The 24,069-nt window shown below is 34.9% G+C and overlaps 1 protein-coding gene across 1 annotated transcript in view; it reads right to left on the bottom strand.

Moving 5' to 3' along the window:
* NAT1 (N-acetyltransferase 1) overlaps positions 1 to 24,069 on the bottom strand; it is a 321,119-nt gene that overhangs the window by 81,981 nt on the left and 215,069 nt on the right. The window contains exons 13-14 of the mRNA XM_090388830.1: positions 13,210 to 13,342; positions 4,828 to 5,086 (exon numbers count right to left, since the gene is read on the bottom strand). Coding sequence (XP_090244956.1) covers positions 4,828 to 5,086; positions 13,210 to 13,342 — 392 coding nt within the window. The remainder of the gene's footprint in view (positions 1 to 4,827; positions 5,087 to 13,209; positions 13,343 to 24,069) is intronic.

Consider the following 24,069-nt stretch of genomic DNA (forward strand, 5'->3'; position numbering starts at 1 on the left):
ACATTTCATGGTACTTCCCATAACACTTTGTGACCATAAAGACAGCAGAACTGGTAAATTATAGCAAATTCTTTATTTACACAGAGTTGTTAATCAAATTACATGTTTCCTAGTTAATATCTAGCCATTATTACTCATATGCATAACAGAATGTGAATTAGCCACACACAGCTGTTAGTAAACATTACATTGAAGGTGGGGTAAATTTTTCTGAGGTATTATTATGGTTTATTTTTATAACTGTTCTAATAATCAGCTTTTGAAAATATGCATATGGTTAATGCCTATCTGCATGACTTCGTTTCGGTTAATATTGTTGGTTGAGCCAATAATGAAGGATTCTTTGTACAGTCGGCATTTCCTATATCTGCCAATGGTTAGAACAGAGGTGTTCTTAAAAATCTCATTGGTAAACCTTACACCAGGCCATAGACTATGCCATATTTATGTTCTTAATTCTTTTGAATAATCTTCTATGAAAACATAAATGACATAGCCCACGGCTTCATAACAAAATCAGATCTTACATTCCATACCTGCATTCCTCCCATACATAAATTCATGCTAATTCGTGAATTATTACTATTATATTTGATTTTTGTATATTTGATCTGCCAGATCAAGTATACATCTTTCGTGGATAGACATTTGATCATAGCAGCACATTTTAAAGGGAAAATGTCTATTTGTGGCTGTATTTTAAACTTCCAAACACTGTGTCAAATAAAAATGATATGAAATAAATGTGATTTTTTAAAAAATAACTATTGCCATTACCGATACAATTTTTTTAGGCACATTAACATATATACATAGTGTATTTTTATTTATTTATTATTTTTATTTATTTAGTTGGTGGCACATCGGCTTCTGTGGCCATAATGCACCTCCCAAAGTTTTTGCATTTTACTCTGATCCAAGCCCGAGGTGGGATTCGAACTTGTGACCTTTGGGTTGCCAGGCAGGCACTTTACCCACCCGGCTAGTCTGGTCGGCAGGTGTATTTATCTTCACCATGTCTGTCTGTCCATCCATCCATTCACATGTAATAACTCAACTCACAATGGACAGATTTTTATGAAATTTTATATGTGGTTCTTTTAGAAATATTTGTGGAGCCAAACCATCCTAAATTTAATTGAATTATGACAAACAGAAATCTGGTAATTATTATTATTTATTTTTAATTATTTATTTTTTTTTTTTCCCCATACATATCAACACGAATTATCCATATATTGTAGATGAGCCACTGGATGTTATGTACATTGTGATTTGCTAATTGGAGGAATGAATGGACAGTAAGGTAGATAAGCAGAAACAAAATATTCTTGGTTTGTGCATGAAAGTTGATGTATTTCTCTTTTTTATCCGTTTACTAAATATATAAAGAGTGAGCTATTACTATTTGCTTCCTATATTAATCACAATAGAAATGCTAAATACATGTTATATCTCAATTGTTATTAAATATTAAAATTCAACAAGAAGTAAACTTTACTTCTAAGCAATACATAAAGTGTTGCCAGTATACTATGAATATTATGAATATTTAATTTACTAAATCACAGAGCCTGAAATGTGTGTTTCATTTCATGCATTGTTGATTATAACATACTGTGTTACAAAACATGGAGTGAATATTATGTTGGGAGGTATATGCAGTGAAGTGTTATTTTTATACATTATTAATTAATCAATTAGTAATTAATTGGTAACAAGATAATTAGTTACTTTTTGCTTCTATTAATCACAGAAAAAAAAAAAAAAAACTCAATCAAGTTAAGCAATAAAAATGTAACATGCCTGTAATGTAGTGGATCAATGACACTTGTTTAGTATTGTGATAATATTATTAACCACCAGAAATCAACTAAGAAAAAAATAATATAAAAATCAAAGAAATTTTCATAAATATTGGTAGTTGTTATTTGGTTTTTAGGAGCATTAGCAACTAAGGCCATATTGCTCTGGGGATATGCAGTGGTCATTCCCTGACCTTTCCACATCCTCCATATTTGGAAATATTGGTAGAGTACTGAATTTTTAAAATTGGGGTCTCTTCAACCCAACATGAATAGACATTACAAATCCCAGCATTAAGTGTATCCAATGCAATACATAGTATTAATTGTTAGTTAACCCTTGTAATCTAATTACTATTCTATGAAGGCTGGACAGTTTTAAAGAATTCTGCAGTGTTTCCTTTGTTGTAGTGATTAGATCAGTGATTCTCAACCAATCTTTTGCAAGCCTTTTAAAGGAAGGCCACCTGATTATGAAATACCATTATTCAAACTAATGAGAATTACTTTTCAGGTGTGTTTTAAATAGCATTTTTCATTCAGAATGACTCAAGTGACAACAAGTTTGAGAATTACTGGAAAAATGTCTAAATAAACTCACTGTAACCTATTGTTCTAGAACACCACTACAAGCTGGATTGTTTCTCATTTGTTGCATGGAGTGCTGTATCACTGGACTGCACATTCCCTTTTCTGTTATCCCTAGCATGCCACTTCAGGAGTGAGAAAAATGCACATGCTTTGTTTTTATTAAGAAAAAATAAACGTAAATGGGCATAACAATTGGAAATTCACTACAGAACTATCAGTGATATTTCACAATACTTTGTTCGCAGTAGTGAACTACAACAGTAGTATGAGTGGCACCAATTTAATTGTATCTCATATTGTGACTACCACAAAGAGTTATCATGATATTGCACTACCTCGAGTAAGTAACGCTTCACCAATGGAGAAGACTATCGTTACTTATTCTCGGCAAATACCACAACTTTGGCACCATTTCAAGGCTTATTGGCCTATCACAATGAAATCAGAGCCACTCATACTACTGTTGCAGTTGACTTCTACGAACAAAGCAATGGGAAATATCACTGATAGTTCTGTAGTAAATTTCCAATTCGTAGTGTATTATACCTAGTGCATTTATTTTTCTTAGTATTATTACTACATACCATTTAGGATTTCTCATATTGTGGAGTTATACTTCATAACTGGGTCGGCATGACTGCAACACCAGAGTACCTAACCACCCACTGATGATAGGCCAAAATAAGCTTTGAAACGGTGCTGTCTGGGTGATGGTATCTGCCAAGAATACATAACAAGAGTCTTCTCTATTAGTGAAGCATTACTTATTCAAGGTAGTGCAATGTCATAGTAACTCGTTGTGAAGGTAGTCACAATATGAGATACAATTAAATCGATGCCACTCAATACTACTGTTATAGTTCGTTAATATGAACAAAGTATTGTGAAATATCACTGATAGTTCTGTAGCTTTGTTTTTATCTATTTGCCTTGCCTTCTTTTTAGTTTAATAGCCCTACAATACTTAATGTAGGCATACCCACTCATCTTGTAAAATGAATCGGTCCAATGTTATATATTAACTCCCCCCCCATCTTATTAGTTTCCACCTATGGCAACCAGCCTTCACACGTTGAAAGAATGCACATAAAAAAAAAAAAAAAAATTTTTTTTTTTTTTTTTTAAATGGCCATCTGAGAAGTGCTTCATATTTCAAGATAGAACAACCACCACTGATTCAAATTTCTCTATTCAACCTCAATAACTCAAAGAACAATTTGCACTATTTTTCAGAAAATTAGCAGGTTTGATGCCTGAAGGAAACTGGAATGCCACATTTAATAAATATAACAGGTGGCACCACTAATACAGTAGAGCATTGAAAATCCGAATGTCAATAATCTGAATGAGCCAGCATTTATTTATTTTTTTTATGCTGGTGCTATAAAATAATTGCCATAAGTGCTGGTTATTGTGATCACGTTTGGAATTGAATTTTGATTCTATTAAATGGCAATTCTAATAAGCGAAAATCAGAGGATATTATCCACAGGCTATAAAAATCTGATATTTCTGTTCACTGTCATTTTTTTGTAGGTTGTAAAATCAAAGCAGTAAAAAAAAAAAAAAAAAAAAGATAAGCGTCAATTGAAAACAAAGAACACAGTATGCAGAAATTACAACTAACACGATATGTGCAAGTGAGGTACAGATTAAAAATATTCTGAACAGAGTTTTTACAGAGTCTACGTTAGCAAAATTTTAAAAGGTTTGAAAATCAACCATAACAGACATTAAAAATACAAGGAAAAACTTTTAGTTTGTATTGAAACTTGATTCAGATGGTGCAAAAAAATAAAAATAAAAACTATGAGAACAGGTAATGACCCATCCCTCAAAGATACCATTTATTTGTGGTTCACAGAGTTTTAGAGAATCCATATCTGGACTTTTGTTGTGTGGAAAGACACTGCATTCTAACAAAAAATTAGGCAGTCCCTAGGGTTTTAAAGCAAATACTTTTATTTCTAAACTTTTTTGGTGAAAATTTATAAGTGGACACCCCTTCCGATTGATCATTGCGAGTAGCAGTGACTGACATGCCTAGTCTGCCATAGTTAGTCTTATTTAGGGCCCCCCCCGCCGCTGTTTTAAAACTGGGAACTCATTTTCTGATTTTAAAAGAGTGGCTGGGATGGGGGTGGGGGGGGTGAGACACCCTAAGTCTGACCACAGTGGCTTAGGCATGTCAATCTCTGCTACTCGCAATGATCAATTGGAAGGGGTATCAGCTTGTAAACGTTAATCTTTTCTTTTCTTTTTTTTTTTTTAGTTTCCAGAACAGTGTTTTTGGTAAGTTCGAAAATCCGAACTACCCCAGGTCCCAATTAGTTTAGTTCGGATTATCGACACTCTACTGTATGTGTGAACACACATGCACACACAAACCCATACAAGTACATGCACACACAGTCACGTTTATTAATATTACCTGGTAACATTGCTAGCAGATTCACTTTGCTATTGCTGAAAATTGTGTCTAACCAATTGCGTCCTTGAGTTTTATGTAAATGTTGAAGACATAAAAGAAAAAGTGGATAATGAGCACCCCCCTCAAGCGGCTCAGCAAGGTCTCCAAGTGTCATTAATTCATCACCTATAGCACGAGCTGCAAATCCACTCACATAAGATTTCACCCGTGGTACATCTGCTTCTAATTCAGACATTTGTTGGAATACATTCTTTAAGGCCTATAACAATTTAAAATATTTTGAGAATAAGAAATATATTACATATTAAAAACTAGACAATAATAAAACAGAACCTTCATTAATAACAGCACAGTTAAATACACAGTTTAGTATGCAACATTATCACACAAAACTGCATTCTTCATTAGCAGTCAAAAATTCATTGTGTTCGGTACATGTGCAGTAGTAATCCCAGAGTAACATACCAAGTGTGTGTGTGTGGTAACACACTGTGGGTAGTGGAAAATGGAGAGAAATAGGAAGGGAGGGGGTAATTGTGTATCCCATTGTACAAGGCAATGGTTAGGTCATATCTTGAGTACTACATACAGATCTAGAGGCCTCATTTTAAGGTGTGGACCTGTTGGAATGGATGCAGAGAGGAGCAACAAGATTAGTAAGGGAAGAAGTGCTCACTAGGAAAGGTTTCAGTTCTATAAATTGCTGTATAGACTAGGCAACTGCAAGGAGATTTGATTGAGATGTTTATAGCTTTCAATGGATTGCATAAGTTTAATGCTGATGACATCCTCATGTTCAGACCACATGTGAGGGGGGCATAAATTCATATTGGGGAAGGGTAGATTTGCAGAAATTTACTGTCAGCCAGAAGGTAGTTAGAATAAACTTCCATATGGTGTTGTGGAAGTTGGTATTTGGGATAAATTCATGGAATAACTATACAAATTATTAGAGGGAATGAAGAGGTGATGGGGAAGACTGGGGTTTTTTTTTTTTTTATTATTCAAGAAAGCAAACTTAATGCAAGTTTGCTTTCTTCAGAATCATTTGCACTGCTATTACTAATAAAAATGTACAAATGCAACATGGATTGCATTCATAATTATTTCAGTCATTTTTACAATAAAGATGAAATAAAAGTTACATAACAATTTAATGGGCTCATTTTATTTTTGCCAATCACTCCAGTCAAATAAGGGGCATATTGAAATTACCCATAATAAGACATTCATACTTGCTCATTCCATCTACATGTGATATGCCACTGATACACAGTACCTCTGCTCATAAGTTTATTGTATTACATAGGAAATTTGTTGCACTTATGATCAAAAACTGAAGCTTTCTGTGACTTTAATTTTTAGCATACATTGACAAAAAAAACTAGCAAATGTAGCATTTCAGTTTCTGTAAAGGAAAGCATAGTGTAACTATCGAAAATCTTACCAATCAGTGCCATAAATAAACTGTCCTTTTTTCTGCTTACTTCACACATTATGCCTGCACATTGTTGACAATAAAAATTAATTACTAAATAAACATGGCTAAAATTTCATATCTATTTTACTGAAGGCTATGTATTTTCCGTCTAATCACAACGTGGGGACCCAAAAACTTGGAAATGCTAAAAAGCTGTAACCTTCATACCTCAAGTTTATAGTATAAGAGGTTATCATCATCATCTTCAGCCACTGTCAATTCATTGCAGATGAAGGCCTTCTCAGTGTTTCCAGCAATTGAGGTATTGTGCTTTATGTTGTCATTGTACACCAGCAAATTTCACAATTTCATTGATCCACCATATCTTTGGTCTTTTTTTGAGTGTTTAGTGTAAAGCAGTATCCATTCCAAAATATTCGTTTGGTCTAGCATTGGTTCTTTTTGATATGCGAGTGGTTTAATTGCTTTGTTCTTTCAATGATGTCACAGACCTTGGTTTGTTGGTGAATCTATACATGTTTTCAGTTTCTTTTGGCTATGTTCAAAATTTGGTGCCCCATACTTCTTTGTGTGACTTTGTCTTTGTAAACCTTTGGCATTCAGTGTCCATGTTTAACAACCATATGTTAGGACAAAGAGAGTAGACTGATCAAAAACTTTTTGTTTGAGACAGTGATAAATTTGTTTCCGGGTCTATATTAATCTTTCCAAATGTTTGGAATACAAATTATGTGCCTTTCAATTTCCACCATGATGTTTCCTTCTGTTGAAATTTCATGTTCAAGGTAAACATACCTTTTCACTCCTTGTCCATTAGCCATGATCTTCTTTGGTCTGATGAATTTGTCGAACCTAATCTGTGTTACCTTGATATTTATCTTCAAACAGATCTGCTTTCAAGCCTGCAGTTTTTCAATGTTTTATTTAAATTCTTCTGGAGCACTGGCAAAGAGAATGATATAATTTGCAAATTGGAAGTGACCCAGGTAATCTCGAGTCCTTTATTATCCCAATTTAGCTTGCAAAAAATTTCTTCAAAACTGGCAGAAAATTGTGTCTCCCTGTCGGACAACTTTTACTACACTGATGTGAACTTTATCATTGTTGACCTGTACTGATGCAGTTGCCTTTTCATAGCTGAGTGGGCAAGCACGAGGGTGAGTATGTACATATGCCTTGAGTAACTGGGGTTTGAGCCTGCCACTGCTAAATACTGTGTTGTTTCTTGTTTGTTCTCTATATTGTGAGCTATGCTGACAATGTGGTTCTCCCAGAGTATAAAGGATTTTGAAGTAAAACTTCCTTAAGCACTCCGCAGGAAGTTTTGACATGGAAATAACTTGCATCTGTGGATTGATAAAAATGCGACACGAAATGATTCATCATCCCTACCATTGTATCACTCTGTACCAGGCACAAGCAATGCAGTGCCATACATAGCAATGATGCATGGCGCAAGCAGTAGTTTTTCAAGCAGTTTTGCAAGCAGTAGTACCTTAACAGCATGGCCACGGTGTAACTCGCATGCATGTTGCATTTAATCACCATATCTCAGCTTCTAGCAGTCCGAATTTTAAAATTTAAAAACCGAAATATTTCTTTCATCATTCTCTACTGTATTTCATAAAAAATTTTAATGGAAAAAAATTATAATTCAACATCCTGAAGACTAATAATAAGCACTGTAAAGTGTATAGAGCATGTATAAGTGCAACTAAAATTCGGTCAGACCATTAACAACGATTTCAATGACTGGATCTGGAACAACCATTGTTGGAGTATTTCAATGATGCTTACAAACTTTGAAATCTGAAATTTCTGCATCATATTTTAGCTATCATAAGTCACATGTATCAATGTTACCATATTAAATCTGTATAAACTTTGTAATAAATTTGTAACAGTTGTAAAAAATTAAACCACTGTAACATTGAAATAAAAAATGTTTCAAAAGAAGTTTCACTTAACTTTCGCTATGCTTACTCGGCGCGCACACACACAATGTATATATATATATATACTGATTAGAGAATATTGACGTGAGCTCTGTCGACACATTGGTTGATTAGGGTTTTGATTATTGCTTTTGTGACTGAGTCAAATGCTTTTTCATAGTTGATGAAGGCTATACATAATGGAAGGATGTATTCACTGTCGTATGAAGGCCTCTCCAGCTACTTTCCAATTCCTTCTGTTTTGTGCAATGGCTATCTATTTACTACCCACAAACTCATGAATTTCATCTGTCCATCTCAGTCGTTGTCTTCCAGGTTTTCTTCTAGCCCCTCTTGGGTACCATTCTGTTATTCTCTTAGTCCATCTGTCATCATGTCTTCGAGCTGTGTGTCCTGCCCAAGACCATTTTAGTTTTGATAAGAATGTCCTTTACTTGAGTTTTCTGCCTAATCCATGTGTTTCTCTTCTTATTTAACAGTCTGATTCCCAATATAATTCATTCCATTCTTCGCTGTGTAGTTCTCAGCTTCTCTTCCATTCTTTTGGTGAGTGCCCACATTTCACTTCCATAAGTCATAGTGGGGAGTATACGCTGGTTCATTATTTTACGTTTCAGCCAAATTGGGATATTGCTCCTCAGTATGTAACTATATTTCCTTCTGCATCTAGCATTGGATCCAGTTGTTGTCCTTTATCCTTATAAGATTTAAGGTTTGAATAACAATTCTTCCACTCATTTTAGTATCTGTTGTTGTGTTATTATCAAGTCTCAAAGCAGACATTTGGCTCATGTGTGTAACCATTCATTGTTTTGCTTTCTTTAGCCCTTAATTTTCTTCTAGTGTTCCTCCGACAAGATCTATGTTGAATTTGCGCATTTCTTCTTTTATGCACTTTCTTATGGTCTTGTACTTGTACCATTCTACATATTCTACCTTATTTCTTGTGTTATCCCTCTGCTTCATTTCTTGCCTCTTTTTCATCATGGCAAATGTTTTTTTTTTTTTTTTTTTTGATACTCTGGTTGGTTTTTCTTGTTTTATGGTAGTTGCAAGGGCATAGGCAGTGTCCACAACAGTCTCAATGACTGTCATTATAAGTTGAAATAACTGTGCCAGGGTTTTGCAGCATATGAAATTGATTGACCAGTTCTAGTTCAAGGTCTTTATTCAGATAGTTAGTGTCAATCTTCTTCACTTTAGTTGATTTAACCAATTTCTTTCATTCTTTTCTGCAGTCAATTTTGAATGCTCCTCCCAAAGTTTTTGCATTTTACTCTGATCCAAACCCAAGGCGGGATTCGAACCCGTGACCTTTGGGTTACCAGGCAGGCACTTTACCCACCTGGTTTGCTCTCAGTAACCGATGGTCAGAGCAACCGAGGAGATTATATACCTGTAGTAATTTAACTTTTGATGGAAGCTTTCTTCAAATTTAACCAAAAATTTCAGGTTTATATATTGATCCATAAATTCTTCAGCAAAAATCGGTTTACTTTCACAGTATGAGACACGCAAATTATGACCAACGAAAAAACACAATACTACAGACAGTAGAAGCTTTACTGTTGGCTACAACAGCAATACCTTACTATGGCTTCCTGAATCTTAATTATGCCTCTTAACTGTTTCCTAAAGATTACATTTCGTTAAATTAAGATGTTTTTCCCCCTGCCTCAAGAACTACTTTTGATCAAAAAAGAATTTTGTTCAATCAATCACAAAAAATGCTGAAAAGCATAAAATTCCTTAAAAAAGGATATATTAGAATTACAAGATAAGAATTTAGTACGTCACTTATTTTAAGTAATTATCTCCCTGCATAATATCATCCTATATATTTTTAAAAAACCATAAGTACATACACAGGGTATATATACATATAAAAAATCATAACTTGAATTATTTGCTTCAATGTACATCCAAATCCCGATAATCCTTTTCAAAATAGTTGAAATTGCAACCCCTTAATTATGTTTTTAAAGTATGCAAAATTTAAGTTACAAGGTGCCAATGTATATATATAATACCAAATATACAGTATACCTTTGATTTAATGGAAGCCACAGCAATTAAAGCAATGTAATTAGGGCACAGAAAATTCAAATGATATGGAAATTAGGATGTTTTCAGAGGATATGTTTTTGCAGTGATTTAAAGCATATAACCACCAATTAATACCTACCAGTAATTGTTGTACAGGGTGACACAAAATGATGAACATAACTGAACCAGAAGATGGTATAGTGATACCAGATATGACTTGAGTACTAGTTGTAGCTAATTTTGCAAGAAAGCTAGCTTAAAAAAGAACCAGCCACACGAAAAAAAATTTCAGAACTAGAGGGCCATAAATTCAAATTACAGGGGAAAAGGTTCAAGATCAGATTGCAGGAAGTTTTCTTTTAGCCAGGGATTTGTTGATTACTGAAACAAGCTGCCTCCTCAGGTAGTTGAGGCTGACAGTTTGAAAAAATTCAAAGGTATCAACTGCACGGTTATTACCTGTGTGAGGAGGGAAGCCCACAATTTATTTTTCTTATTCACTCCCCTCCCACCCCAGCAGCAAAAGCCTGTGGCTTCCTTGCACTATATGGCTAATAGTAATACTAATATTCCCATACCCTGCTGATTCTCCCAACCTGGCTCTCGTGACTTCTTCCTATTCACAGATTAAAATGACAATTCAAAGAGACTACAGACATTTAAGCTGGATCTCAGCAAGTTTTAGGTAGCATCACAAAACAGAAGATACAGAGATGCTTCAAACAGTGGGGGAAACACTGTGGTAAGTGTATAAACTTTGGAGGGATGAAGGGGCATCACCAAAAGATAACTAACTTAAGTCTAAGTTAATTTTATTTTGCAAATCCAGAAACTTTCAGCTCACACTTCATATATATATATATATATATATATATATATATATATATATATATACAGCCACTCCCCGACTTATGTAAGGGTTGTGTTCCACGGAAACTCTACATAGGTCAGAATTTCCCCAAATGCTTATGCAGCACTCGCAACTATGAGTGCTAAATTTGATTGAAGCAAAAAAGAAATGTTCGACGAACGTGTAAATAGAATTATTTATTCAATTTTTTATGTCATGAGAAGGAAAAATTACAAAAGTGTACAAAATTACAAAAAGAGAGAGGAGACACACAGGCATAACGTCAGCAAGTTTTACCTTTCAAGCATCGTTGCGTTGCCAGAATTAATTATCCAGTTGATAAGCACGCTGCTGCGGAAGTTGAGGGCTGTGGAGATTTAGGAGTTTTTTCGAACACATCATAAAATTTCTCTGCAGCTGCAGAATCGTCACTAGTGACTTCACCGCAAACCAGTGCGATGCTTGAACCTATAAACCACCCGATGCTCGCCACGAACTTGGCTTGGGATTCACCATACTTATCCTTAATATCTTCATAAATACTTCTTGCTTTTGTTTGAATGGCCATTGAACTCAAGGGGCACTTGCTTCTGAATCGGATTTTCCACCCATATTATTAATAGCTTTTCCATCTTCAAGATAGCACCTGAACACTGTTTTGTGATCACTGTTGTCTTAAATGCATTGATCCTTTACACATGTTCTTTTAAATGTGCACTGTCCCTTAAAATAGTATTCACTGTTGAAGCATCAAGATGGAATTAGTTGAAGCATCTAATTCCGTGCAATAGATGACAAACTTTGTCCTGCTTCGTACTTCTTAATTAATCATCTTCATTTCCAAATCAATTTTGTTTTGTTTCCTAGCACTGCCAGCACTTGCACTTTCTGTTGGTCCCTTTCCCTTCATCATTGTATTAAGTAAACGGAAATTAAGAGAAGATTCTGAAATTTTATTTGTTTTTTATGTGATTGAAGATTTCAGTGAAGGGGAGGGAACTCACTTCACCATAATACCGTAATGTAAAAACCCACAGAATTCCAGTTATTGGTATTATTGCAAATGCAATAAGATTGAGTTTACTACCCGTTTATAACAGATTGCACTAACAGGAAAGTGCAAATTGTTTTTATTGTTTTATGGTAGTGACTGCCAGAAATGTGCTTTAGAAAAATATCACAAAGGCATTCCAAACTGATTTTTATAATGGAACATATGATGAAAGTGTAGGGCAATTTTCTTTATAAAAATGACCTTTTAGAGAGATAAATAGCTTATTTATATAGTGAAAATTTCAACTTCCGAGGTCTTGGAACGAATTAAAAAAAAAAAAAAAAAAAAATGTTATTAGGTTCACATTATATTTTCACAATACCTCCATTTATTCCTACGGGAGGCAAAATACATCTCCATGATTTTTTTAAGTTTGCACCGGCTGGCAAAAACTCACAAAGTCCAATTTCTGTAAATCGAGTATTACGTAAGCCGAGGAGTGCCTGTATATATACATAACAGTGAAAATAAACCATTCTAGTCAGCATCAGTTGCAACCAATGTCATCATCAGTTCTGCACCTTGTAATTATGGGCTCTTATGTTAGTAACAAAATATATGAAAACTGTATCAAAGAACAGAATACATAATTTTCATAACTCTATTTTATTTTGCAAGTCAAAATGATCACAATGTTTCGTTTCTATGTCATGTGTCAATCCAATTCACGGTATTAATAGTCCTCCAATTCTTTTATTTTCTTTATCTACTCCATAAAGGTGAAGACTGCTTGTCTATAAAGTGATTTCATGTTTTAATGCCTGTTATATGACTTATATTATATCAATTTGTATTATATCAATATCAAAGAATGCAATGGCATTAAACATACTTTGTACCTGTTGCAAGCTATAGTATGAATATATAATATTCATACTGTTAGCTGGAATGAATATATATAATGCTAACATTCCATCATTTGCTAACATAGCTAATCACTGAGTGATCATCATAAATCATTTTAGTTATTGTTACAATTCTATTTTATACATAAAAAACAATATTTTACTTAAAATACTAAAACTCATACTAGTACCTCCAAGGTAACATTTCCAAACAGAGCTCCATCTTTTTTAAGTTCAGAAAACAGATGACTAACTTGTTCTCTATCACCCTCCATTTTTTCTAAAGTTTTGGTCATGAGAAATGTCAATATTTCTACCACAAACCTGAAGAAATAAAATATATTAGATACATACATATTATTAGTAGTACTTTTTTAAGAAAGTGAAAGTATATGAGAAATGAAATTTAATGATATGATAAGGACAAATATTCTGTAACCTGCCAGTTGGCACAATTACTGACCCCCCCCCCCAGAACACAGGGTCTTGCAGAGCCCAATTTTCAAATATTCAACATCAGCATTAATAAAGTTTTCTTCTGGTCAATTATATTACTTAGTATGCAACTTATATTTAGGAAGTTCATAAAGCTGCTTCCAATAGATTTTTCCTCTAAATTTTGTTACAAGATCAAATATTCATCTATAAGAGGTATTGTAATAAAATAATGTTAAAAAAAAATAAACCTATGCAGCTCCTTCCAATAGATGAATTTCCTTAAACTTTTGTTAGTTTGCAAACACACTGAAGGAATGTATAATTTTTTCCTCCAAAAAATAATTTGTTGTGAGAAGCATGCATGTTTTTTCTTTTGCATAATAACTAATGGAAATTTCTAAATTATCAATATAGAAATCAAAGAAAATGTACTGGAAGTTTCAGCTGTGGACAGAGTAGATGAGCACAAAATTACTAAAATTCACTGGAGTGTTAAAGACCACATGTGACCAGGATCAATATCCATTAATAATAACTGCTAGTGTATAATTATCCCTGGATTTCTTTTTTCTTGATGCAAAATCTTATGCTTAGAATGATTAAACTTCAACTGCCATCTTGCAATCCAGATATGTAACCAAGATAAATTATTTCAAGCAGCAACACAGACTTAATTATTCACCATCAAATTGACAGATTTCCCGATATACACTTTCACTAAACAGTTAGGAAAGTCCTAAATAAGAGAGACCCCACACTTAACTCTGGGGAACTCTTTTTACTAAACTAACAATTCTGAAGAATACCCATTGATTACCATCTTCTGTGTCCTTTCACTGAAATCCACAATTTCACCAAGCCTCAAATGCACTTAAGGATCTTCCCAGCAATCCTAGCACATACAATAGCCCCCCTCATGGGGGAATCAAAAGTAGAGTAGACTTAACTCATAGGTATACAATATTGAAATTCTCTCCAACGTCTAATCAAAATAAGTACTTAACTGAATTTACAAGGCAAGGCCTTCTCTTCACAAAAATGAAGCTAATTAAGAATTTAGTCTAGGATTTCATTCTTAATAAAAATGAAATTGTAGACTGTATACTTAATCACTGAGCTTACACATCACAAAAGTTAAGTCATTGGTTATCTAGAGATCATTATAGTTACTTACCTCTAATCCAAAGGAACCACCCCCACAGATCTGATCCAAAGGAATTGTCGCCAAGTCTAGCAACAATCTTGGTAGAAATCCTAATGGTAATGGTGCACTCCATCCAACCTAAACGCCTTATTATCTTTCAATTCTGAAATGTACCTTCTCAGATATCATTATATTACTAATCCTACTGTAGCCTGACTCTGTATAGTTCAAATGTGCTTTCAATTGTAAAAATTAATGCAAAATACCCATCCAGCTTCTCTGTAATTCTGGCTGGACTGACTATAATTTCCGATTTCATTTCAGATATGGAAGGGATCTATATGATTTGCTGTCTTTTTATTATTATTATTTTTTTTTTTTTTACTCACATAAGCAAAACTCTGTCTCAATCTTAGCTCTTTTCACCAATAATTTCTCATGCCCAGCTTTTGCTTTTCATGCCTTACCTGTAGTATCATTTTTCTAATAATTCTCATATGTGGCAATGTCATGATAATCTGGAATCTCTCATCCATTTTGGCACTCTTTTTATATGCTTTATCACTGAAACAAATACAATCATTGCTTCAGGATAATTTGTTTAAATGTTCCCTAGAGAGCATTCTTATATAGCATATGAAATTGCCACTTCAGTCAATATAAGACCCTCAACCCCTGTGCTCCATCCTCTTAAACTTGAAAGGCTCTCCTTTGACTTTAATTTCCTTGGATTCTACTCAATTTATAATACTGTGGATGAAGCTGCTAGTGGTTCCTGTATCATCATATCTTTGATAACACTTGAATTCTTAGCAAGAAACAAGTCAGGGATATTTGGACCCTTTGTACTGTAATGTGCACTTTGATGACTATTACTTATTTTGACAAAATAAGTAAACAATCACCAGATCAGTTTGGTAAAAAATTCCAATCAATAAGGGAAATGTTAGTCACTCATGATGCTCTTTCTTGCCTATTCAAGTTGCATAAAGAGATTTTTATATTCTCCACAATCATTAAGCCCATTGCACATCCCTATTACCAACTTTATATTATCTCCAGAAAATTGAAATGCTGATTTTACATTCAACTGGGCATGACCAGACTTTTTACAAAAATCTGACTGCTTTCAATCGGCTTTTCATAAGAAGCATCAACTCCCACCACTACTACTATAATGAAATTTCTTGTCACCAATTTCAGGATGACACCATTTTTCAGTTATCCCTACAACATAATCGTGGAAGCTACTAGATGTTTCATACCTATAAAGAAATACTGTTCAAGGTTTAAGCCTAAATGGTTGTCAAATGAACTAATGAGACTGAAACTAATGAAACTGGCAGTGAAGAAAAATGCATGGAATGCATATAAATTATCAGGTGACACAGAAGCTTATGGCAGATATAAGCTAGTCTGTAATCAACTCACAAAGGAGATAAGGCAAGCGAAGGCAGATTACAAGAAATCTTTGGCAAATGATGCTAAGAAAAACAGCAAGGATTTCTTTACTTATATAGACTATCTTGAAGTAGACCCGGTACTGTTTTACCAATTTGGTCAACAATACAATAAAACGTTAACCACGTATCGAAAAAACAACTACATTACTATGGTTCAGTTTAAAGGAATTGAAGGCCAGAACATACAATATTCCTGCACTTTTCAGTCAGGTAAAATTACACAAGACTGGATTTCCTATTCGACCTATTGTTTCCTACAGGAACTCGGCATTTTCAACCTTAGCCACACATGTATATAACATTGTGAAACCCTTTAGACAGGTAATACAATTTGGGATTAAGAACTACAATACATTATTTAATAATCTTAAAGACTGTAGACTCGGTGACAATGACAATTTATTCTCACTAAATGTTACCTCGTTATATACGAATGTAAATGTTGAATACACATTAGATATTATTTGGGATATGTTAAATAAAAACTCTACACCGATTAATTATACGAAGCTACCTATTAAGAAAATTTTTCACTTAATTAAACTGTTAGTTGAGGCCAACTACATCACCTTTCGAGACAAGGTGTACAAACAAATTTTTGGATTACCAATGGGTTTGAGCCTGAGTGGCTTAATGTCAGAGATCTATCTCTTAACGATTGAGCATATACATTTGACACCTTTTCGACCCCATATCACTATGGGAGGTATTTAGACGATGTTATAGTTATTACTGATAGTAGTACTATCCAAGACATTTTACATTCATTTAATAATATTCATTCTAGACTCAAATTTACATTGGAAAGGGAGGATACAGATAAAAGTCATTAAACTTTTTAAATTTCACGCGTACCTGGGACTCGAATAAAATACAATTTAGCATCTATCGACAACCTACAAACACTGGTATGCTTCTACATTATAATAGCTGTCACCCATTCACCTACAAAAGATTGATTATCTTTAATCAATTTCTAAATGCCTATAAATATTCAACAACGGAATCTGCTTTGGACTCAGAAATACAAATATTAACTAGCAGGTTCTTAAACAGGGGTTATTCCATTGCCACAATAAACCGAATTAGGGTACAGACTAAGGATAGGATACAAAATACTACACCAATCAACAATAGTAATATCAAAAAATACTTTATTTCTGTCCCATATGTTGAACAGTGGCACAAACAGCTTAAAAGATTCTTTAAAGATAGCGAATTTAAAATTGTAGCCAGGCCAAAACGGAAGTTACAAACTATACTAAACAATCGCTCGGTTCTTTCGGCGTTCGCAACACAAATTAATAATCTGGTATACAACATTTCTTGCGGTGATTGCGACTCGTCTTACCAAGGTTCGACGTGATTTTCTCTTAATATTCGTGTAAATCAACATGAAGCCTCAGTTCGTGCTTCTCGTTCAGCAGCGTCAGAATTAGCCTTTCATACCATTAACGAAAAACATACTTTATTTTACGAGGCCAAAATACTTAATGTTCAACATAATTATATGCGACTATTAATTGCAGACACTGTAGAAATTAAATTACACAAGAATTCGGTTAATGTTCGGCGGCCATATTTCATCTCCGATGCGCGAACCTTTACGCGCATGCGCGAAGACAAATAATGACTATTTGAGTTCCAGGTTTAACCCGATTTGGTAATTTTCATTCCTGTGATCATGACATACGGTTGAAAAACGTTATCAGCTTCAGGAAGGAAAATCGTTTTATATATTTTTGCTAGATTCTCTTAATTGCATTAATTTGATTTTTAATTGTTTTAAATTGATTATTTAATTATTTATATTTTACTCTAATGTACCGGTAAGTTATCGATTTTTTTGTTTTTTCTGTTTTAATTTCTGGAGGGTATTATACGGAAGTGTTCTACGTACTATATCGAGGTAAACTCCTCTTATTATTTTACAATTATTGAGCATTACAGCTCTGATTCATACTATATAAACTCTAAAAGAAAAGGGATAAATCAGATTGGTCCACTTGATATCGATGGTTCGACTGTTGATGATCCTGCTCAGATAGCAAACAAACTGAATGAGTATTTTGCATCTACATTCACATGAGGAGTTATTAAGGAAAGCAAATGACAGAAGGTTATCAAATTGTGATAGGGTGCTTAATGATTTTGTATTAACTGAGAGCCAAGTGGAGGAGAAACTGTTGAAGTTAAACATAAGAAAGGCACCTAGGATGGATGGGATCTATCCAGTTATATTTAAGGAGAGGGCAAAGGAATTAAGCAAACCCTTAGCCATAATTATGAGAGCATCCTTGGACTCAGGGGAGGTCCCTGTGGACTGGAGATGTGCAAATGTATCCCCAATTCACAAAAGGCGATCTCGAAGGGAGACAATTACAGACCAGTTAGTTTAACTTCTGTTCTGGATAAAAATAATGGAGTCACTGGTTAAATATGCATTGCAGGAATCATCTAGACAAGACTGAAGCAATAATTCAGACACAGAATGGGTTTGTTAAGGGAAAGTTTTGTCTGACAAATTTGATCGGATACTATGATGTGGTTACAAAGGAACTGGATGCAAAAAATAATTTTGATATCATATACTTGGATTTCAAGAAAGCTTTTGACACTGCTGCACATGGAAGACTACTGTACAGGTGCCTCCGTAGCCAGGTGGGCAGGAGCAGCAGTGCATAGCATGTGCTTCTTGATTAGACCGGTCAAGCCCGTGACCACCAAATACAGAGGATGCAAAAAGGTCAGGAAATGACCATCACATATACCCGGAACAATATGACCTTAGTTGCTAATGCTCCTAAAAACCAAATAACAAACAAACAAACTGCTGTACAAATTGGAGCAGAATGGTATTAAGGGTAAGTTGCGACAATGGATAAAAGGGTGGTTGAGTGGGAGAAATGGGAGCTGCTCTTCGTGGACAAATGTTATTAGTGGGATTCCACGGGGATTGGTGTTGTGCCCACCGTTGTTTTGTATATTTATCAATGATATTGATGAAGGTATATCAAGCTTAGTGTTGATGTATGCAGATGATACAAAAGTTGGCAGGGTTGTTAATGACAGTAATGCCAGTGTGCTACTGCAACAGGATCTAGAAAATTTGGGTGGATGGGTTGAGAAGTGGCAACTGAAGTTGTACATTAACAAATGCAAAGTACTGCATATGGGTACAAGTAACCATAGAGGAACATACCAACTGTGTGGTACTACACTTAGGGTTGTAGAAAATGAAAAAGACCTGGGAGTTACTGTGCAATCAGATATGAAGTTTTCTGAGCAATGCAGACAGGCTGCAAGAGCAGGTAATGGGGTTTTTCAATGATATACAGGAATTTTGCTAGCAGGGAAAAGGCAGTGTTATCCCTTTGTATAAGGCAATGGTCAGGCCAAGCCTTGAGTACTGCGTACAGGTCTGGAGGCCCCATTTTAGGAAGGATGTAGATTTGCTTGAGTGTGTACAGAGAAGGGCAACAAGACTGGCAAGGGGAATGAAGGGATCCTCTTACTAAGAGAGGTTTAAGTTCTGCAAATTGCAGCAGCTGGAAACTAGGCACCTGCAAGGCGATCTGATTGAGCTGTATAAGGCCTTGAATGGGTTGAGCATGCTGAACTCTGATGGGACTCTTCCACTTGCTGAGATTATGAACCTAAGGAGGCATAAATTGAGGAAAGACAGTTGTAGAACAGACGTGTTAATCGCTGGAACAAACTTCCATCTGTTGTTGTGGAAGTTGATAGCTTAAATAAATTCAAGGAGGAAGTGGTCAAACAATTAGAGGGAATGGCTGTGTGAATTTTTTTTTTTTTTTTGGCTGATGCTGCATAAGCTCATATGCTTGGTTTCTTGCATCGCATGCCTCCATTACTATTACTACTACAGTGGATTCCGGTTATTTGGGCCCCTGGTTAATAGGGGCAAATTTTAAAGAACAACACCCAATCGAGAAAGAAAATAGCCAGGGTTTACTTCGCTTAATTGGGACAACATGCCGTTTAATCGGGGCAGGAGACCACAGCACTGGAGATTACCCTGCAATTGTCTCTGACCATGCCACGTGGTTCAGTCAGATTTCTGGAGGTCACAGCCATAAAACAATAAAAACAATTAGCAGTCACCAGATTATTGGGCTTTCCTGTTAGTGCAATCTATCATGAACGGATAGTAAACTTGATCTTACTGAATTTGCAATAATACCAACAGCTGGAATTGTGTTATTATGGAGAAATGTGTTTACACTTCCATGAAATCTTCAATCATATAAAAAAATTAATTTTCAGAATCTTCTCTTCATTCCTATTTTTAAAGCTTTGTAACCTGTGCTCCATTCTCGCTTGTGCATATCACATTACGTGCGTGTGTGCCGTGTTCTTTATTATCGATTGCTTATCTTTGTTCTGTTTTAAATTTTAATCCCCACCCACAAATGTTAGTGAAAAGAAATGTCAACTAGTTAGTATATACATATTACAGCATATATTAATTATTCCGATTATCGTGTATATTCTTCCGATTTTCACGTATCATTTAATTGGTAAGGTAATAAAGGGTAAATTTGTGCTTAATGTATCTTTACTTTTATAGCCTGTGGATAACATTCCTCCTATTTTTTACTAATTAGAATTGCTGTTTAATAGAATTAAAATTCATTTCGCAAACGTGATAACAATGACCGGCGCTTACTACACATCGTATAGTGAATGGTACTTTACTGTGGTGACTCCATCGTAAAGCAATTTAATTGTACATAAGGTATGTTCATGTTAGACGGCACCTGGGATTTCTCCCATCTCTGTGATTTGATTGTACAGTGACGCAGTTGTAAAACGGGAGTCCATTGTATTTTTAACTATTTACGTGAAAGTTCGGATAATTGGGGCAGCCGCTTAATCTGGCCAAGATGCACAAGTCCCAATGTATCCCAAATAACCAAAATCGGTTGTATTACTATTACTATATAAGGTGTAGACAAAGACCTAACCAGCAGTTCAAATTCATTTAAAAGTAAGCAATACTCCCAGCACTATTCTATAAATAGGTCACTCCTTTTGCTTTTTACTTCCTTTACATTTATATACAAATTTGTATATCCATTATAACACTCATGTAAGTTTTAGTTGTCGATGTGTCACTTCTCATGCAAGTGTTATATTGAGTTTTTCTTACAAATGCTCACAAGAAGGATCAAGCATAACCTTGATACACATCTCAAATAAGATTTCCAATGAATCCCCCCCCTCAAAATTAGCAGTTTTAGTGAACCTTTAGCATCTCTCTTATTACTTCAGCATAGACTTTCATCTCCTCTGTTCAAATAGACACTTTATAAAATCAATTCATTCTACCAATTAGGGCAGGCCATTGTAAGACCCCCCCCCCAACATGTCCATAAACCTTGTAAAGTATGAGTATGGAAAGAACTATGTCACCAAAAGATCCCTCCTACTGTGTCAGGCAGAATTGCAGACACAAGAACATTTTTTTTTTTTTTTTTTTACACAACTCATGACATTTTTGCAGCATGTTCTTATATATCCCAGATGAAATTATGAATTCATTTATACTTTAATAGTATGCAATTATATAATTACACTCAATTACTTTAATTGCTTAAGAAGCAACAGTTCGTTTCTAATATCCTTGACACTCAGGCATTCAATCTCTGCACCAAGCAGGCATACTATTATTTTATTCCATCTTTTCTCCTTAACCCCCACATTAAAATTTTTCGTTTCCTTTAAAAACGAATCACCCAATAAAAAACTTCACTTTGAACTAGAGCATTTGGCACTTAACGGTCCAGTCTTATGGTTGGGTCAAGTGGGAGTTTATCTGACATATTACTGGACACATTACTGCCAAGCCCTCAGTTTTAACACTTTCTAAGGCATCTACTCACTGATTCAGTAACTCAGTTTCATCCATTAATACAGCAAACTTCAAAATTGAGAATTAATATATTAACTTTTTTGCTTAATTTCTTTAATACATTGTAAATTTACAATAATTTTGAAAATTTAATTGTCAATACTTGTAAACTAATTTTGTAGTTACATTCTTTTCAGTAGCTTATAAGGTTTAATTTTTTAAGTTCAACAGTAAATAAATATTTATTATATCAGCATAATTACTGTAATATTTTATAAAATAATTTCTTTTATTTCCTAAGTTTAAGTAGTAGTAGTAGTGGCATGTGATGCAAGAAAGCAAATGTATGAGCTTATGCAGCATCAGCAAAAAAAAAAAAAAAAAAAAATCACACCATTCCCTCCAAATGCCTGTCCAGTTCCTCCTTAAATTTATTCAACCTATCAACTTCCACAACGACAGATGGAAGTTTGTTCCAGAAATTAACCACCCGCTGGCTAAAGGCAAATTTCCGCACATCTATTCTACATCTGTCTTTTCTTAATTTGAATTTATGCCCCCTTAGGTTCGTAATTTGAACAAGAGGAAGGATCCCATCAGAATTCAGCATGCTCAACCAATCCAAGGCTTTATATACCTCAATCAGATCACCGCGCAGGTGCCTAGTCTCCAGCCACTCCAATTTGAGGAACTTAAGCCTCTCTCCGTAAGAGGATCCCTTCATTCCCCCTTACCAATCTTGTTGCCCTTCTCTGTACACGCTCAAGTAAATTTACATCCTTCCTAAAATGAGGCCTCCAGACCTGTACACAGTACTCAAGGCATGGCCTGACCATTGCCTTATACAGAGGGCTAATCACCTCCTTTTCCCTGCTAGCAAAATTCCTATATATCATTGACAAAACCCCATGACCTGCCCTGGCAGCCTGTCTACATTGCTCAGAGAACTTCATATCTGACTGCACAATTACTCCCAGGTCTTTTTCATTTTCTACCACCTTAAGTGTAGTACCACACAGTTGGTACGTTTCTCTGGTGTTACTTCTACCCATATGCAGTACTTTGCATTTGTCAAGGTTAAACTTCAGTTGCCACTTCTTAGCTCATCTGCCCAAATTATCTAGATCCTGTTGCAGTAGCACACTGCCATTACTGTCATTAACAACCCTGCCAACCTTTGTATCATCTGCAAACTTCGACATTAAGCCTGATATACCTTCATCAATATCATTGATAGATATACAAAACAACAGTGGACCTAACACTGAACCCTGTGGGACTCCACTAATAACATTAGTCCAAGAAGAGCAGCACCCATTGATTACCACCATCTGTCTTCTCCCACTTAACCATCCTTTTATCCATTGTAGCAACTTACCCTTAATACCATTCTGCTCCAATCTGTACAATAGTCTTTCATGCGCAACAGTGTCAAAAGCTTTCCTGAAATCCAAATATATGATATCAAAATTATTTTTTGCATCCAGTTCCTTTGTAACCACATCATAATATCCTACCAAATCTGTCAGACAAGACTTTCCCTTAACAAACCCATGCTGTGTCTGAATTATTGCTGCAGTCTTGTCTAGATGATCCTGCAATGCATCTTTAACCAGCGACTCCATTATTTTACCCGGAACAGAAGTTAAACTAACTGGTCTGTAGTTACTCGAATTTAATTGTGAACTTTATAATAGTTCCTACAATGCTCTCTGAAAGTATTTGCAATTCAAACAAGAATGACCATCATCAGCCATTTTCAATCCACTGCAGGATGAAGGCCTCTCCAGCAACTTTCCAGTTCCTTCTATTTTGCAATGGCCATCCATTTACTACACACGAACTAGCGAATTTTATCTATCCATCTCCGTTGCCGTCTTCCAGGTTTTTCTTCTAGCTCCTCTTGCGAACAACTTGTAGATGTGGGATAACAAGCTAATTGATCTATAATTCTGTTATTTTCTTAGTCCACCTGTCATCATGTCTTCGGAATACGAGTCCTGCCCAAGGCCATTTTAGTTCTTCAGTTTTTATAAGAATGTCCTTTACTTGAGTTTGCTGCCTAATACATATGTTTCTCTTCTTATCTAACAGTGATTCCTAATATAATTCGTTCCATTCTTCGCTGTTT

The sequence above is a fragment of the Mastigoproctus giganteus genome, chromosome 14 (assembly GCF_048544385.1).
Source record: "Mastigoproctus giganteus isolate SK-2022 chromosome 14, ASM4854438v1, whole genome shotgun sequence".
NCBI lineage: Eukaryota > Metazoa > Arthropoda > Arachnida > Uropygi > Thelyphonidae > Mastigoproctus > Mastigoproctus giganteus.